Source organism: Erpetoichthys calabaricus, chromosome 3, assembly GCF_900747795.2.
Source record: "Erpetoichthys calabaricus chromosome 3, fErpCal1.3, whole genome shotgun sequence".
NCBI lineage: Eukaryota > Metazoa > Chordata > Cladistia > Polypteriformes > Polypteridae > Erpetoichthys > Erpetoichthys calabaricus.
In genome coordinates this window covers 74,783,802-74,799,624 of record NC_041396.2, presented here as the reverse complement: position 1 = coordinate 74,799,624, position 15,823 = coordinate 74,783,802, and the positions used below count along the sequence as shown (strand labels likewise).

Here is a 15,823-nt window from a genome sequence, read left to right as displayed (position 1 = left end):
TATTTTTGTTATCACTGGTATATAGTAGGTTCACTAGTAAATGATTTGTTTTGTTTTTTTCCCCCTGTTGTTTGTACACTGTTGGTTGTTATAAGATTCCCCATGCCAATTGTTATCTCGGTTATAACCAGCTGTAATATTTTTAATATACAATGTTCGTTTTGTACTTTCATTCATTTGAAAGGGACCAGTTTGGGGAAGACTAGTTAATTCAGAACCCACCTGATTGCATTAAACTGTGCTATTGACTTTTTTTAGTAGTTGAATTTCATAAGAATTTCACTACTGTTAATTGAGTTACTGTTTAAAGTTAAATACTGTTCAATAGACTGTTGTACATTACTGTTCATTTTATTTAAATGTCTATTTGGTATGAATTTGTGTATTTTGTATATTTTCTACCTCAGCAAGAGTTGCAAAAGGTTTTATTTTGCAATAAAAATTACAGTATACTGTAAGTATCAAATGGTATTACATTTCACTACTTTTCTTGGTATGGTATTGTGACAACACTAATAGCTTCAACAGCAAATTGTGGTGTATAAAGAAAATAATTTCAGATACAATGTTTTAAATCAGGTATTTTCAAACTCGGTCCTGGGGCCCCACAGTGGCTTTAGGTTTTTGTTCCATCCAGAGTCATAATCAGTGACAACAACTGACAACACTGATCTCATTTAAGTAGCTGATATTTTTTCCTTATTCAGCATTCAGAAAAACACAGCAACTTGATTTTTACATTTATAACACATTTAGAAATATTTCTGTTATTGCTATAGAATTAAATGCTTTACTCTTTTATTTTCACTATATTTTGCCCTTTCTCTGAGCAGTTTGCTGCCTCTGTTGTATCTTAATAAAGACAATTAAAAACTAGCAGAGCAGACACCCTGGTTAGCATCACAGAATCGTGAAAGGCTGCAACTACTTTTGTGTCAGACCTGCTAATTAGTAAATAATGGATTAAACAATACCTGGAAAGGTAGAATTAAAATTAAAATTTTTTAAAAAGAAAAAAATACATATTTCCATATAAACTTTTTTTAACCAAACATTTTCTATGTTCCCAGAATCTGGTTTCTTAAAATGCTGAAAAAAATCTGAATTTTAAAACATAGTTTAATAAATAATTATAAATTAAAACTTGTTTAATATGTGCTGCTGTCAATATAGATTCTGCACGATCTCACAGTATTTTTTTGAATTTTTCTCCAGTTTTCCTTCCACTTTACTAACATGTATTTCAGATAATTCTATAGGCCTACTATAGCCCCATATTGAAAGAGGTGGTCCTGTGATTGACCGACACTCCGTTCAGCGAGGGCTCTTGCCTTAATTTGGATTAAGTTGGTTTGAGACTATTTGCGTTATATTACTGCATAATTGTATATGTATACAATAATAATACCTATTGCATTTCATGTTATCAATATTTACTGAAAACATGATTGCAAATGCAATAACTGAAATGTGCTTTTTCCATTTGGATAATTCGGTCAAATTTATTGCGATTAAGAGAGTAGTGATTTACAATATTTAGAAATGGGAGAATTTGCTTAGTGACAATTAGGACATAAAACTATTTTTTTACCAACAAACTTTCCATATGCTTAATTTAAGGTTATTTTGCAATGTGCCTTTGCAATTAAGAATCTCCAAATATCACTGAGAGATCACTACTAGTCCACTAAGAATTCATGTTTAAATACCGAAATTATGAACTACTGCTCTCAAAAAGCAACACGTGACTTGTCTTACACGTTTATAAATGGAAGTACAGAAAGTTGTGCCCTTTCCCATGGTGTCCTGTAGTTGCGTATCTTAAAAAGCATTTAATGTACTAACAACCCTCGTAGCAAAGACAGTATTTGTAATGTAAATATAAGAAAGCGAATTGGATATTCTTTACCTGAAGAAGCAACCTTCGCATACGGCGCCTCTTCCTTTCTTCGACACGATGCAGGCGAACGGCTCGGCGCGGTAGAGTAGCTCCCCGGGCTTGATGACACTCGTGGATCGCAAACCGTTTCCTTTCCGCTGGTCACAGAACCGCTCGAGCCTCCGCGCCATTGCTCTGAAAGGACTAGTGATTGGAGAGAGTGGCTGCAACCCCAGCACGACTCGTCGCGATGACAGCCACGTGAGGCCAGAGTGCGCTCGCGGGACAGCAGCGTCACGTGATCGGGGATGACAACAATCAGGAACAGCGGAGCAGTTTTTCCGAGGCTTTCGTAGTCGGGTTAAAATATCCTAGAGAATTTTATATTCGTGAACTGAAATAAGCAGCTTTGAGACACAGTATCTACAAAATGCTCAATGCGTAACTGAAAATATCTTTACATCGCTTCCTGCAAAATACTGTTGCGAGTAGTGTAAAGAAGCGACAATGCAAGTCAACTACTCGTATCCGTGTGTTCGAATGGCTGCTTATTCGCTTCCATTCAGCTACTACTTATTCACACCGCTTGAGCAATCCACTTATTCAATGTTAAAAAAACAACAAAAACTTCCTGCAACGAATGCATTAATTTGCGTAATTAATACTGTAGAAACATAAATATGTTCCACATTTTAAACCTGCACAGGTAAAAGAGTAACACCACGTTGAGCCACCTTCATTTTCACAGTTTTCTGACAAGAAAAATGCCTTTGCCCTCTCCAACGCGAGTACCTGGGTGATATTGACTGGCAAATCTGGTATATCCTCTCTATTCTATTAAAAAATACTGGGACGAGACGAGACTTTTTCAGGGAGGTAATTTCAAGTCCCGCAAGAGGAGACTTGGTGCCAAAAAATTTAACCACGTCCACTCACCTCTCATTCGTGTGAATGCCATTGTCAGACACAGTTCTTGTGCTCCCAGCTCTTAAATTTTTAGGTTTACCTCATTTTAATACAAGACTGGGTGGCGCAGTGGGTAGCGCTGCTGCCTCGCAGTTGGGAGACCTGGGGACCTGGGTTTGCTTCCCGGGTCCTCCCTGCGTGGAGTTTGCATGTTCTCCGGCCGCTCCGGTTTCCTCCCACAATCCAAAGACATGCAGGTTAGGTGGATTGGTGATTCTAAATTGGCCCTAGTGTGTGCTTGGTGTGTGGGTGTGGTTTGTGTGTGTCCTGCGGTGGGCTGGCACCCTGCCCGGGATTGGTTCCTGCCTTGTGCCCTGTGTTGGCTGGGATTGGCTCCAGCAGACCCCCGTGACCCTGTGTTCGGATTCAGCGGGTTGATGGATGGATAGACATATAATCTATTTGTTTTCTTAGATGTAGTCCTTTTCTGGACAAAAATTTTATACATTCTAGATGAAACATCAACGACTAAGCGAATAAGAAAGGGCAGCGCATCAAAAAGAGGCAGAAAAGCGTTGGGAGAGAAAAGGATTCAAAAAAGAACAATAATGATCTAAGTGCAAATACGGAAAATAAGGAGAGTTATAATCAGCACAGACTAAGTGGAATTGAAAACCTAGCAGGTCCAAGCAGGAGCGGAGGAAAATAAAGTTATAATCAGTCCGGACCAAGTGGAATTGAAAACCTAACAGGTCCAAGCGGGGGCGGAAATAAAAGACAAAGAGTACAAGACAAAGTAGAACGTCGTAACGAGGTTTAAAAACATTGGTGCGATACACATGCATAGCAGGTTAGAGATTCAAAAGTCTCAAAAACTGATGGTAAAGATCACATTTGCACTAACAAACGGAAATTATTGCACAGTGAAATAACGTAACAGCGAAAAGAGATCGAATATATGGACATAGATGATATGACAGAAGTATGTAGATATTGTTTGTCTTTAAAGTTTAAGTCGGAGACTTGTAGATCATCTAATTCGTGTTGCCAACAGGGAAAAGTTGTGTTTCTTCCCAATAAAGAGGCATATCTGCAAGAAATTAAAGATTTGTTATTTGGTAAAAGTGAAATCCACAAACACTACAGGCAAAATATCCAAATCTATAATAATCTGTTCGCGTTCGCATCATTTAATGCTCAAATCGTAGATTTACACAATTCAAGGCCATATGCTATGAAAATCTGTGGTCCCGCAACAATTAAAGCTACTACAAGTTTAATTTCAAAGAAACCACAATTCGGTCAGGTTTATATTTATGATCCCGGACAAATGATACAACATAGAATCGAAAGAGTTAAATGATTGGACGTATTTAGAGAATCTACAGCCAATAATGGATACAAATCCATACATCTACAAGTATCGCACTTTACATGAAATTTATCTGAAAAACACGGACAAAGAAGTTTTCTTGGATTTCTATATGAACTCCAAAAGATCACGCTCGCATATATAATAAACCTGCATGTGATGAATTGGTAGCTATAATAGTTTCGAAAGTGGCAGATCCGGGAAATGACTAGCGCATAGGTCCCGCACCAGGGTTGGTGAGCAAAGCGAGCAGGGGGCAGAGCTCTCTAGTATCTACTTAAGATTTACTGTGATGTTTAATGCATATAATGTAAAAAGCACTTATTGCAGCTGCCATGTCTGTATGTCCATATGAAACAGCTTGGCTGCCAGTAAATTGTCTCTCTATTATAAAAAAAATCTTGGAAGGCTTGGAAGGAGACGAGACGTGATTTTTTCTCAGAGACAAAAGGACAGCTGCTGTACAGGCTTTTAAATGTTTGTAGCGTCACACAACATGCAGATCACACAGCAAGCCAACAGCAGATCTGACCGAATCTCCTTAGTGTGCATTCAGCCCCCCTCTTCGCAATGCAAGCAGCAGATGTGCAAAATGGCAATGGGGGGTGGGCGAGTGAAGCAAGCAGGGGGAACAGCCCCCTAGATTTTATTAAAAATTGGCATAATTATTCTTCAAGTTAAATTGTCTAGACAGTTCAATCTTGTTATAAATCCTAAGCACTACTTTGACACTGGGTGCTGCCAGTTTGCAAAACCGAACAGAAAAGTGTGTACGTATGGTGTAAGGCTGCTGTGAAAATATGCATGGCTTTATGCCAAGTTTAGTTGTCATACATCTTGAAGTGTGCATGGGAACATGTGCATGTATGCAATATTTTTGATCAAAGGCTCTGTTTATAAATGAGGCCCCTTGTCTTATGATTAGACCCTCTTTCTATTAGAAACCAGGTAGGAGAAGAATAGTTCTATGTGTCTTTAATATCACTTCATGAAGAGGGAGCATTCCTCTCAAGCAGTCTATTACAGCAAGGTTAGAATGATCACAGAATGAAAGCAGAGACTCATAATTATTGATAACTTAATTATAACGGTGTCAATTAATGCATACATTTACTCTGATTGGTTCATCAGCTTATACCCAAATGACTTATATAAAATAAAAGTCAATTTTATTATTTTTCTGGATCTTCTTATACCTTTGAGTAGAGACAACAACAATTTAAATTTCTGTGCATGTAACAACTGTCATTCTGGTTGTTTACTTATTAGTCATCCTTCAGTACATTTTGTGTATTACATCAGCCTTTCTTCTGGTATATTCTTTGTTTTCTTGATCATCTCAGTAGTTTTCCAGGACCAAATCTTATATATTTCAAAGTACACACTGCAAACCAAAATACTCAGCTGTAATGTAGTCAACTTTAAATTATTCTTTCACATTTAAGGCTATCTTTTCATCTAGGTCAAGTCAAGTTACATCAGGTTTATTGTTGTGAGTACTGTACATAAATAGAATGAAATTAAATTCTTACTTGCATGTTGTGAACAGCTGACAAAAATACAATACAAAATAAATAAGCAAATTAATTAATAAAAATAAACAAATAAAAAGCATACATAGGATGGAACATACAGTTTATACATAAAAGCATTGTTTAGGGAGTGTCTAGGCAGCTGTGCAAATTAATGATAACATCACTGTGATATCTGTATTTAATAAGATTTGCTCTCATATAAATAGCCTATTTAGATAATTTTTTGTTTCTGATTATTATTATTATTTTCACTTTGTTACAGCGCTCGTTTTTTATTTTGGTATGCTTTTCTTGCCTTTGTTTTTATTCTTGTGCTGTATGCAAAGGAATTTATTGGGCTATCCATCCATCCATTGTCCAACCCGCTGAATCCGAACACAGGGTCACGGGGGTCTGCTGGAGCCAATCCCAGCCAACACAGGGCACAAGGCAGGAAACAATCCTGGGCAGGGTGCCAACCCACCGCAGTTATTGGGCTATGCTAGGAGAAAAGCTGAGAAAATTCTTTAGTTTACAGAGACTTCAAGAAAAGATGGGGTAAAACTCTTAGTTAAACACTGACTGGATTATTGTATCAAAACAATATTATCTTAAAGTTACAAAAAATGTTACCACACCCTTGCATGTTGAGACCCCACCATTACTCGACCCTGCTTATCTGATTGAACCCAGGACTCCTGAATTGTTGTCCTACAACAAATGGAGAAGATATCAACAGGAGCAACAACAGCACCTCAGATGACTGCTTCATCTGTCTCTAATGAATATTACCTTGCATCTACTGACTGAACCTGTTTGTGGATTTGTGTTGAAAGATTCTTTAATACAATCTAAGTAGTGAGAATTCAAGCAAAATGACACCTTTTATTGACTAACTAAAAAGATTACAATATGCAAGCTTTTGAGGCAACTCAGGTCTCTTCTTCAGATTGCCTCGATAGCTTGCATATTGTAATCTTTTTAGTTAGCAAACAAAAGGTGTCATTTTGCTTGACTTCTCACTACATTCATAATGGCTAACACGGTACAACACCCTAGGACTACAATCTAAGTATAAAGATATTATTTCTGTCGTGATTGAGTGCTTGCTTTGTGGTTATTTTGTTGCCATTGTGGCTTTGATGTGGTACTGTAAATACACTGTGTAAAGCTATTTTATAGCATGCTGGACTCTTAAGTGCAAGTACTCTGAATAAGAATAAACTGAATTAAACTGAATATTGATCAGCGGCCAAAAATAATATTAAAGTGGAAAGTATAACACAAGTTGAAGGCACGTTCATTTGTCTGTTACTGCTAACCACGTTTTCAGTTTGAACAAGATTCAAAGGTAAATCCAATCTTGTTTAAAACACCCACATTTTTGCTGCCAAATAATAACCACTCACTGAGTAGAGAAGGCGTTTCTTTCTTTTTTAATACAGTATATCTATACTACATTTCTTTCAGTTGTGGCACTGCTCATATCCCTTACTGAACTGAAAAACTTCCACCAAATCTATTAAAATCCCTTATCTTTTCTGGTGTTTTTGGTTAACCCGCCCTGACTGCTGGTTTTATAGTTACTTTTTTAATCCCTTCATAAGCACAGTCCAAATAACACCTGGGGATGCCGCTTTTTAATGTTGTCCTTCCGCTCTCCACGTGGCTTAAATGCAGTGAAGTAAAATACCATTTACTTAAAAAATATTTGGCAAGAGCCGGCCAGTCATCTCAGTAACCATTTGTGTTGTTCACGAAAAGGTGAAGTAAATATTCGCAAAATTTTGCAGAACACGATATCAGTATTATATCTGATATGAGTTCACTGTTGCAATAAAAAATACAAATCCCAGAAAGCCATGTGACGACGTCACGTCGTGACGTAGCACGGAGCGCCTGGAAGGAACGACGACCAAGCGAGGTCACTCACCACGCTCGCTGTTTCTCAGTCTCAATGTCACTTGCGCTGCATGGGATGCAGGAGGGAGTTGTGCATTATTCTCTGATGCATTTAACGTGAAAGGTAAGTTTATTATTGTTATTATTATTATTGCAGATTTATGAAATGAAAAGTCCTTGGCATAATAAGTTAAGACTTATCAGTTTTAATCAGTAGAAGGAGTATAAGTTCGATCAACATGTTAAAGCGTTAACTGTTAAAGTGTATGAGGAATGCTGCAAACGTCGTTTACTGCATAACTAATATGTAAGTTGTAGGCGCACATAAATTAATTTGAAAAAAAAAATATGTTAATGCTTTTAAACGATTCCGCTTGCTGGAATAACTGGTGAATGTATTATATAATGTAGATTGCGATTTTACATTTTTTTATTAGAAAGTAGAATTACGGTAATTCTGAACCGGAAATCCATAATAGAAATAAAAAACAATACATTGGTCTAGGCATGAGGTAACACAGTTAACATCTAACTGAATATTTTCCATCATGTTTTGCTCTTTGTGTAGCTTGTCTCGTCTACCTTGAGATCAACTATTACGATTAAAGAAATAATGCACTAATATTATAGCATTTTATCCCAAATAGTAGATTGTAGCACACATCAGTCAGCAGCAAGTGTATCTGGATATCCACAATAGTTACTTGGGCCCACAATGGTGCACGGTTTAGAACTGTTGCTTCGTGGTTACAGTGTGATGGGTTTTAATCGCGCCCACAGCCCTTGTATGCATGCTTCTGAATGATTTTTTTCTGCGAGTACTAATGTTTTTCTTACACATCCCAAATCACTAAAAGTAATTGGCCCGATCAGGAATTGTCGAGTAGAACCTGCCATAGACTGCATGTCGCCTGGTCCTTTACTGAATCATACCCTGCGTCTTGAAGATGCTATCAGTAGTTGTTCACACAACTGATATGGCTTATGTGTTTGGACTTATCCATATTTAGTCTGAAAACCTGACTACTTATAATTGCATTAATAAGTCATTCTGTCATATTATTTACTTATATGCAGTATGTGCGTTCCTAGCAGTCATTACATTTGGTGTACTGTAAGACGCTCAACTTTCTTCAGAAGCCTAACAAACACCACCAATTACTTTCTAACAATTAAGTGGTCCAGACATATGGTTTTGTTTCAAAGCAACAGCATCGTCATGATACGTGCAATGCAGGAGACTGGACAATGACTAGAAGGTTTGATAAATGTTTTTTTTTTAAATTTAGTTTGGAATGAGCAAAACATGTAGTAGCTCATTCAATGTCACCATTGTAAACAATAAACAACATGTTGAAGGAGAAAAAAACTTAGTTTGAAATTTGACCTGATTTTTATATGCCCAATGCATGGATCTGTTATATTATAAACTGAACAAAAACTTGAAAAGATTAGTATTACATCAGATTGATTTGTGACAACATTGTAATCTCAGATTATGCGAAAATGTAATTTTTTACATGGCAATAACTTGTGGGAAAATTGGAAATTAAGGTTAAAGCTGTCTCACTTCCAGTTAAGACTACAAAATGACATCAAAAATTCAGAATCAATGTCTCCATGATGGGACAATTAACTTCATGAGCTGGAATGTTAACGGCCTGAATCACGAATTAAAGAGAAAGTATTCTTTCACCTAACAGGTCTAAATGCTAAAATAGTATTTTTACAGGAGACCCATTTACTAAACAAGGATCTGGTCCGGCTGCAAAAAGACTGGACTGGCCAAAAGTTCCATTCCAGCTTTACAAAGAAAACTAGAGGTGTGGGAATTCTGATACATAGAACAGTCTCATTTGTGGTATCAGATGTAGTATCTGATCCTGAAGGGAGATATGTGATTGTCATGGGCAATTTATTTAACTGTAAAGTGATTTTGATAAATGTTTATGCACCCAGTGTCGATGATGGGGAATTCATGCAAAATGTATTTGCATCCATTCCCAATGTGAACACTCATAATGGCTGGGGACTTTGTGTTTTAAATCCACTCTTAGATAGGTCTCCTGTCACGGGGGGATGACATCTAACACTGCAAAGACAATTACAGTTTTTAACTGACCAGAACTTATCAGACCCCTGGAGGTTTCTAAACCCAAACTCAAGAACATATTCCTTCTACTCACCAGTGCATCATTGCTACTCAAGAATTGATTATTTCTTTATAGATAATAATTTCTTGCTTACGATTAAATTTTGCAAGTACGACACTACAGTAATCCCTCCTCCATCGCGGGGGTTGCGTTCCAGAGCCACCCGCGAAATAAGAAAATCCGCGAAGTAGAAACCATATGTTTATATGGTTATTTTTATATTGTCATGCTTGGGTCACAGATTTGCGCAGAAACACAGGAGGTTGTAGAGAGACAGGAACGTTATTCAAACACTACAAACAAACATTTGTCTCTTTTTCAAAAGTTTAAACTGTGCTCCATGACAAGACAGAGATGACAGTTCTGTCTCACAATTAAAAGAATGCAAACATATCTTCCTTTTCAAAGGAGTGCACGTCAGGAGAGAGAGAGAGAACAAAGCAAGCAGTCAAAAAAAAAATCAATAGGACTGTTTGGCTTTTAACACTAGAATTACCAGAGCCTACGAAAAAACTCGTATATCCGGCCCACCTTAAATCGCTTCTTAAAACCTTTCTCACCTCTCTGCCAGCGTCTTTTGTCATCTAAATGTACTGATAAAGACAAGCTGCCAGCAGCTGGCTATTCCATCCCCCCAACGACTTAGAACGTAAACAGGCTTTTCCCAGCTCTTGCCTTGATTGATTATCTGGGAGTGAAGTGGAGTTTTAGAGTAGAAATAATAAGATTGTTATTTGAAACACACGCATTTCATATGTGTTGCATTTCTACAGTAATCTGTGTAAACACATTGTTAAAACAGAAACGTGTTATATATTCTAGTAGCAATTGACAAAATGTAGGCATAAACTATATAATGTATGAAGCCTGAAGTCCAAATATCAAAGAAACACTTTCACAAAAGATACAAAAAAAAGCCACCGCCAAAAAAACCCGCCTTAGTGTGAGACATTGATATGAATTAACTATCACTGCTTCCGTGGTGTAACAGTATCAGTCGCTGACTGGGAATTAGAACGTCATGAGTTCGATCCTGCACAACTCCCATTTGAGAAGTGTTCTTATTTTCACTATTTTAGAATAAAAAGATACATTTGATTTCAGTCTGTAACAGCTGATGTAATTTATGATATTTGTAAAGGTTAGCTTTATTTTTTTAAAATTCACTTTTCATTGTCTCAGTCGAGTTCAGGATCCATCCCTACCGCCCCCCACCTGACACTGCGGTTTTTACATAAAGACGCACTATAGTTCTGCAGTGTATCACGATACATACGACCGCGTGTTTTTTTCCCCCCAGTATTGCCAGTCCCCACATGTTGCTGTATGCTGTTTCTTTTGTACTCCAGGACATGCAGAGGAAAGCATAGTAAAGAGCAGTAACTTCAGCGCTATATGCAATCATCAGACACTCCCCATCTGATGCTATTTTCACATAAAGATGCACTAAAGCTCTGCAGTGTACTTGTGAGTGCATTGTCGTACCAATGCTTGCGAACTGAAGTGTCTGCATGCACTTTTCGTGGCATTATACGTGTATTTTTTGAGCATGCCCATGTAGCTCAAACACAGGAACATATGTTGATGTAAAAGTATAACAAAACAAGTGCACTTTTATTCAAGACTATAACCGAAGAAAAAAGAAAGCAAGTTACAGTAGGAGGTTGATATGACAGCTTGCGTGGTGCAATGCTAAGAACTGCTGATTTCCATTCTGTGCTATATAACTTAACATTTGAATCTGATGATTGCATATAGCGCTGTCTTGTTTAGTGTGCGCAAGAACATGCAGGTGGCCAGTTGCTGAGTGCTACAACGCACATTTTAAAAAAAGAAAGAGACAAATATATGTGACGTTTTGAAGGTATCATTTTATGACGCGAATAGTACCAATCAGAAAACATCGTCGAAGTAATGCAATATTATTTGAAAACGAACAGCGTCAGGTTGGGTGTGAAGTTATACTGGCGCTGTTTGAGTCAGATCAGAAGCTGAATAAGCTGAAAAAGCTCCTGTTCTGACTCTAAGTAAAAAAGCATTAATTAATCAACAGAAATAACCGCAATTGACATTTTAAAGTTAACGATTTACAGTGCATACCAATTTATAAATTCAATGTCCGTTTGAGGAAAAAAAAAGCACTTTCTTCAAAGCTGGGAATCGAACTCGCGTCTTTGTGGCACAGTAAGGCAGTGGTGCTCCAAGTCATCAAACCGTCCTTATAACTTATTTTTTTCAAGATCCATAACACACAGACAGACAGAGCACTATGTAATACAGAGACAGACAGGCAGAGATATACAAACAAACAAGGAAGGCACATGTACTGAAAGAAAAAAAAAATCAACATGCGCGTTGTTCTGCAGCACTAAATGAGCTCACCTGCTCTAACATCACCCCTCCCCACGATCTGACTCTCTAAGTAACAGCTCAAGTACAGACACAAATCAAGTGCATGTGTGTACTGTATAATATTAACAAAAAGAGCAGCTTACTACTGAAAACGGCAAATATAGGAGTGAGTGGGGATCGAACCAGTACTCTTGATTACACTTGGTTTGCGTCTGTACTTGCGCTGTTACTTAGAGAGCCAGATCGGGGGAGGGGTGATGTTACAGCGGGTGAGCTCATTCAGTGCTACAGAAACAACGCGCATGTTGATTTTTTTTTCTTTCAGTACATGTGCCTTCCCTGTTTGTTTGTATATCTCTGCCTGTCTGTCTCTGTATTACACAGTGCTCTGTCTGTCTATGTGTTATGGATCTTGAAAAAAATAAGTTATAAGGACAGTTGTTCATGTTAATTGCAGTCTCAATTGTTAAAAAAATATTTTAAAAGGAGCATCCCACATGAAAATATAACAATCTCATTAACTGACAGTGCATACCAATTTACAAATTTTTGAGGCTTTACACATTCTACATTTTGTAACATTTATTACTAAAATATGAAAAAGTTTCTGTTTTAGCAATGTGTTTACACAGATTACTGTAGAAACGGAACACGCATGAAATGCATGTATTCCAAATAGCGATCTATTATTACTATTCTAAAACTCCAGCAGTTCAGTCACTCCCAGATAATCAAACAAGCCATGAGCTGGGAAAACTTAGTGAACGTTCTGCGACGGTGGGGGATGGAATAGCCGGCTGCTCCTCTTAATCGGCACATTTAGAAGACAAAAGAGAGGTGAGAACGGTTTTAAGGTGGGCCGGATCTACGAGTTTTTTCGTAGACTCTGGTAATTCTAGTGTTAAGTATGCGAAGCACCGCCGGTACAAAGCTGTTGAAGGCGGCAGCTCACACCCCCTCCGTCAGGAGCAGGAAGAGAGAGAGAGAGCCAGAGAAAAACAAAGTCCAAAATCAATACGTGCCCTTTGAGCTTTTAAGTATGCGAACATGCACACAGAAGGTAGCAACGTCCCTATCGTCTAGGTGTGCGAACAGCCCCCCTGCTCACACCCCCCTACGTCAGCGCAAAAGAGAGAGAGAGAAAGTAAGTTGGGTAGCTTCTCAGCCATCTGCCAATAGCGTCCCTTGTATGAAATCAACTGGGCAAACCAACTGAGGAAGCATATACCAGAAATTAAAAGACCCATTGTCCGCAGAAACCCGCGAAGCAGCGAAAACTCCGCGATATATATTTAAATATGCTTACATATAAAATCCGCGATGGAGTGAAGCCGTGAAAGGCGAAGCGCGATATAGCGAGGGATCACTGTATTGTTATTTCCAACCATGCCCCTCTGATCTTGGAGCTAAAATCATTATGCCCCACACACTCATCTCGCAGATGGCGTCTTAACCCACTTTTATTAGCAGACGAGAACTGTACAGAATTTATATCAAAACAAAGAAGTTTCTTCTTAGAGACAAATACATCCTCAGAGGTCTGTGCAGGAATACTCTGGGAAACTCTAAAGGCCTTCTTAAGAGGACAGATTATTTCATATGTTTCCCACAGAAATAAATTAGAAACCAAGAAGGTATTAGAGCTAACCAGTGAAATTACTAGAATAGATCAAGAACATGCCAGGTGTCCAAGTGAGGCTCTTCATAGTAAAAATCAGGCTCTGCATTCAGAACTCAACCTCTTAACAACCAAAGAAACTGAACAACTCATTTTTAAATCAAGACATCATTATTATAAACACGGAGAGAAAGCTAATAAGCTCTTAGCTCAACAAATCCACAAGCAAGAAGTTTGCAATGCAATCCCAGCAATCACCAACACGAACGGAGATAAAAATCATTGACCATAAAAATATAATGCACACATTTAGAGACTACTATAAATCCTTATAGTCTACTGAGTTTAAAGAAGATAACACACAATTTAATGCATTTCTGGATTCATTGCAGATACTACAAATAGATACTTTTAGTGCAGAGACACTGGATAAACCTCTGGCGCTATCAGAATTACTAGATGCTATAAAGTCACTTCAAAGCGGGAAAGCAGCAGGCCCTGATCGCCATCCTTTAGAATTTTATAAGAAATTCTCCACTCAGCTAGCTCCCCTCTTATTAGCAACATTTACAGAAGCTAAAGACAGTCAAATTCTACCTCAAACTTTTCACCAAGCATTAATCACCGTTTTTCCTAAACAAAATAAGGACTAATTACAATGTGCATCATACAGACCAATTTCACTTCTGAATAATAATGTTAAAATACTCTCCAGAGTCCTATCTAGAAGGATGGAGAAAGTGCTGCCTTCGGTAATATCACAAGATCAAACTGGATTTATTAAAGGCTGACACTTAGCTTCCAATCTTTGACCCTTGTTTAATGTAATATATTCACCTGCAAAGTCAAACACCACAGAGATGATATTATCGTTGGATGCAGAAAAAGCATTTGATATGATTGAATGGAAACTACCTTTTCACTACATATGAGAAATTTAGGTTTGGCCTGAATATTTGTGCATCGATCAAACTACTGTATACCAATCCAGAAGCTTCAGTTTGTATTAACATTTATTCAGACTACTTTAAACTAGAACGTGGTACCAGAAAAGGATGCCTCTTGTCACCACTGCGATTTGCAATCGCCATTGAACCACTGGCAGTTCACTATCGAAATGCTTATCTGATAAAGGGGATTACCAGAGAAGGACTTGGAACAGAAAATCTCTCTATATGCAGATGATATGGTACTATATATATATCAGACCCACAAAATACTGTTCCTGCAGTCTTAACAGCACTTACAGAATTTCAAAAGAGCTCTGGTCTCAGAATTTAAATAAAAGTGTGCTCTTTACAGTGAATTCTGAAGCATTCAATATTAGATTGGACACCTTCCCTTTTATTATTGCAGATCAGTTTAAATACCTAGGGGTACATATCACAAGTAAACATAAAGCTCTTTATCAACAAAATCTCGGCGTCTGTATGGAAAAAATTAAGCAAGACTTGCATAGATGGTCAACGCTTCATCTCACTCTAGCTGGAAGAATTAACATTGTTAAGATGAATATCCTTCCTAAGCTTCTCTTTTTATTTCAAAACATTCCAATATACATCAATAAATCATTTTTTAAGCAATTAGATTCAACTATAACCTAATTTATTTGGAACTGAAAACATCCATGTATCCAAAGAGCGACCCTACAAAGACCTAAGGCAGAAGGTGGCATGGCTCTACCTAACTTTCAGTTTTATTACTGGGCAGCAAACATACAAACTATAAAAACCTGGACACAGACACTTATAGATGAACATCATACACAGGCTTAGTTTGCAATAGAAATAAAATCCTGCAGTACTTCTTTATATTCCCTGCGTTGTGCCCCAATAAGTGTAAGTTATCGCCAATATACTAATAACCCAATTGTGCTTCACTCACTCAGAATATGGAACCAATGTAGAAAGCATTTTAAGATGGAGAATCTTTTATCTGTGGCACCTCTGCATGAGAACCATCTTTTTCAACCCTCGCAGACATATGCAGTTCTTAATATCTGGAAAACATTTGGGATTAAATTGCTTAGAGATCTTTATATAGACAATATCTTTGCATCCTATGAACAATTACATTACAAATTTAACTTTCCAGCAACAGATTTCTTTCACTATCTTCAAATTAGAA

General features: G+C 37.6%; 2 protein-coding genes across 2 annotated transcripts in view; one reads left to right on the top strand and one right to left on the bottom strand.

Annotated features, from left to right (window-relative positions):
- Window positions 1-2,355, bottom strand: part of smyd3 (SET and MYND domain containing 3) — a 1,300,831-nt gene extending 1,298,476 nt beyond the window's left edge. The window contains exon 1 of the mRNA XM_028796932.2: window positions 1,910-2,355. Within this exon, the coding sequence (XP_028652765.1) occupies window positions 1,910-2,070 (161 nt within the window). The 5' untranslated portion in view covers window positions 2,071-2,355. The remainder of the gene's footprint in view (window positions 1-1,909) is intronic.
- Window positions 2,356-7,540: 5,185 nt separating this feature from the next.
- The window catches only part of tfb2m (transcription factor B2, mitochondrial), a 52,986-nt gene continuing 44,703 nt past the window's right edge, over window positions 7,541-15,823 (top strand). Inside the window, exon 1 of the mRNA XM_028796931.2 lies at window positions 7,541-7,697. The gene's annotated coding sequence lies outside the window, so the exon portion shown is untranslated. The remainder of the gene's footprint in view (window positions 7,698-15,823) is intronic.